The sequence below is a fragment of the Salvelinus alpinus genome, chromosome 21, assembly GCF_045679555.1.
Source record: "Salvelinus alpinus chromosome 21, SLU_Salpinus.1, whole genome shotgun sequence".
Classification (NCBI taxonomy): Eukaryota; Metazoa; Chordata; class Actinopteri; order Salmoniformes; family Salmonidae; genus Salvelinus; species Salvelinus alpinus.
In genome coordinates this window covers 39,981,458-39,983,592 of record NC_092106.1, presented here as the reverse complement: position 1 = coordinate 39,983,592, position 2,135 = coordinate 39,981,458, and the positions used below count along the sequence as shown (strand labels likewise).

At 57.4% G+C, this 2,135-nt stretch overlaps 1 protein-coding gene across 1 annotated transcript; it reads left to right on the top strand.

Annotated features, from left to right (window-relative positions):
- The first annotated feature begins 1,367 nt into the window (after positions 1-1,367).
- Positions 1,368-2,135, top strand: LOC139548507 (histidine-rich protein PFHRP-II-like). The gene has a single exon (XM_071358199.1). It carries the CDS (start codon positions 1,368-1,370, stop codon positions 2,133-2,135), a length of 768 nt encoding a protein of 255 aa, XP_071214300.1.

The following is a 2,135-nucleotide window of genomic DNA, read 5'->3' as shown; positions in this document are numbered from 1 at the left end:
CTAACAATGTGGCAGAATACCCATGGGGTGTGTCTGACATTTAGCTAGTTTGTTAGCTTGTGTGTGTTTGTGTGTGTGTTTGTTTGTGATAATAATATGTTGGGGGTTGCTTATATCCAACTGTTAAATGGAAGTGTGTTTCTTGCATTTCCCAACTCCCCACTGAGATACTCGCAGGGAGTGGGGTCACAGCCAGGGGTCACCATTGTCCAGTGCCCCTGGATCAATTAGGGGTCAGTGCTTTGCTCAAGGTCACAGCGACAGGTTGTTCACCTTTTTGGCTCCAGTATTCCAACCAGCGACCTTTCGGTTAGTGGCCCAACACTCTAAACTCTAGGCTACCTGCCACCCTGTGTGTGTACGTGTACCTGCTGAGTTGCTGTGTTTCTGTTTTGTCTTTGTGCTTCTTGATAAAGGTGCTATTTACTCTCATGAGTTAGCTATGACTGGCTGATGTGACGATCCATTCTTTCACCACACAGTCATAAAAGTAAAGGGATAGTGGTCAGATACTAGTTTGTGTATGTGTGTATGTGTGTATGTGTGTGTGTGTGTGTGTGTGTGTGTGTGTGTGTGTGTGTGTGTGTGTGTGTGTGTGTGTGTGTGTGTGTGTGTGTGTGGTCATATGGTTTGGGAAGGTGACATTGATTATGATAAGAAGTTATAAGATACGGTCCATTCCTCCTTTATTTGGTGTGGGCTACGCCACACCTCACAACGCCACACCACACCACACCACACAACGCCACACCACGCCACGCCACGCCACACTACACCACACCACGCCACACCACACCACACCATGCCACACCACGCCACGCCACGCCACACCACACCACGCCACAGCACGTTATAGCACGCCACGCCACACCACACCACGCCACACCACACCTCGCTATAGCATGCCACACCAAACCACGCCACGCCACAACAAACCACACCACGCCACACCACAACACACCACGCCACAACACACCACAGCACACCACGCCACACCACACCACAGCACGCCACGCCACACCACAACACACCACACCACGCCACGCCACACCACGCCACAGCACACCACGCCACGCCACACCACGCCAGACCACACCACACCACGCCACACCACAACACACCACACCACGCCACACCACGCCACACCACACCACGCCACACCACACCACGCCACACCACAACACACCACACCACGCCACGCCACACCACGCCACAGCACACCACGCCACGCCACACCACGCCACACCACACCACACCACGCCACACCACACCATAACACACCACGCCACACCACACCACGCCACACCACGCCACACCACACCACGCCACACCACACCATAACACACCAAGCCACAACACACCACACCATGCCACACCACACCACGCCACACCACGCTACAACACACCACACCACAGCACACCTCGCTATAGCACACCACACCACGCCACACCACACCACGCCACACCACGCCACACCACACCACGCCACGCCACAGCACGCTAGAGCATGCCACACCACACCATGCCACAGCACGCCACACCACACCACACCACACCACACCACAGCAAACCTCGCTATAGCATGCCACGCCACAGCACACCACACCACGCCACACCACACAACACCACACCACACCACGCCACAGCACACCACGCCACACCACCCCACGCCACACCACTCCACACCTCGCTATAGCATGCCACACCACACCACGCCACAGCACACCACACCACGCCACACCACACCACGCCACAGCACACCACGCCACACCACACCACGCCACGCCACACCACGCCACACCAAACCCACACCACGCCACACCACTCCACACCTCGCTAGAGCATGCCACACCACACCATGCCACAGCACGCCACACCACGCCACAGCACACCACGCCACACCACGCCACGCCACGCCACACCACGCCACACCAAACCCACACCACGCCACACCACGCCACACCACGCCACACCACGCCACACCACACAACACTACACCACACCACACCACAGCAAACCTCGCTATAGCATGCCACGCCACAGCACACAACACCACGCCACGCCACACCACACACCACGCCACAGCACACCACGCCACGCCACAGCACACCACACCACTCCACACCTCGCTATAG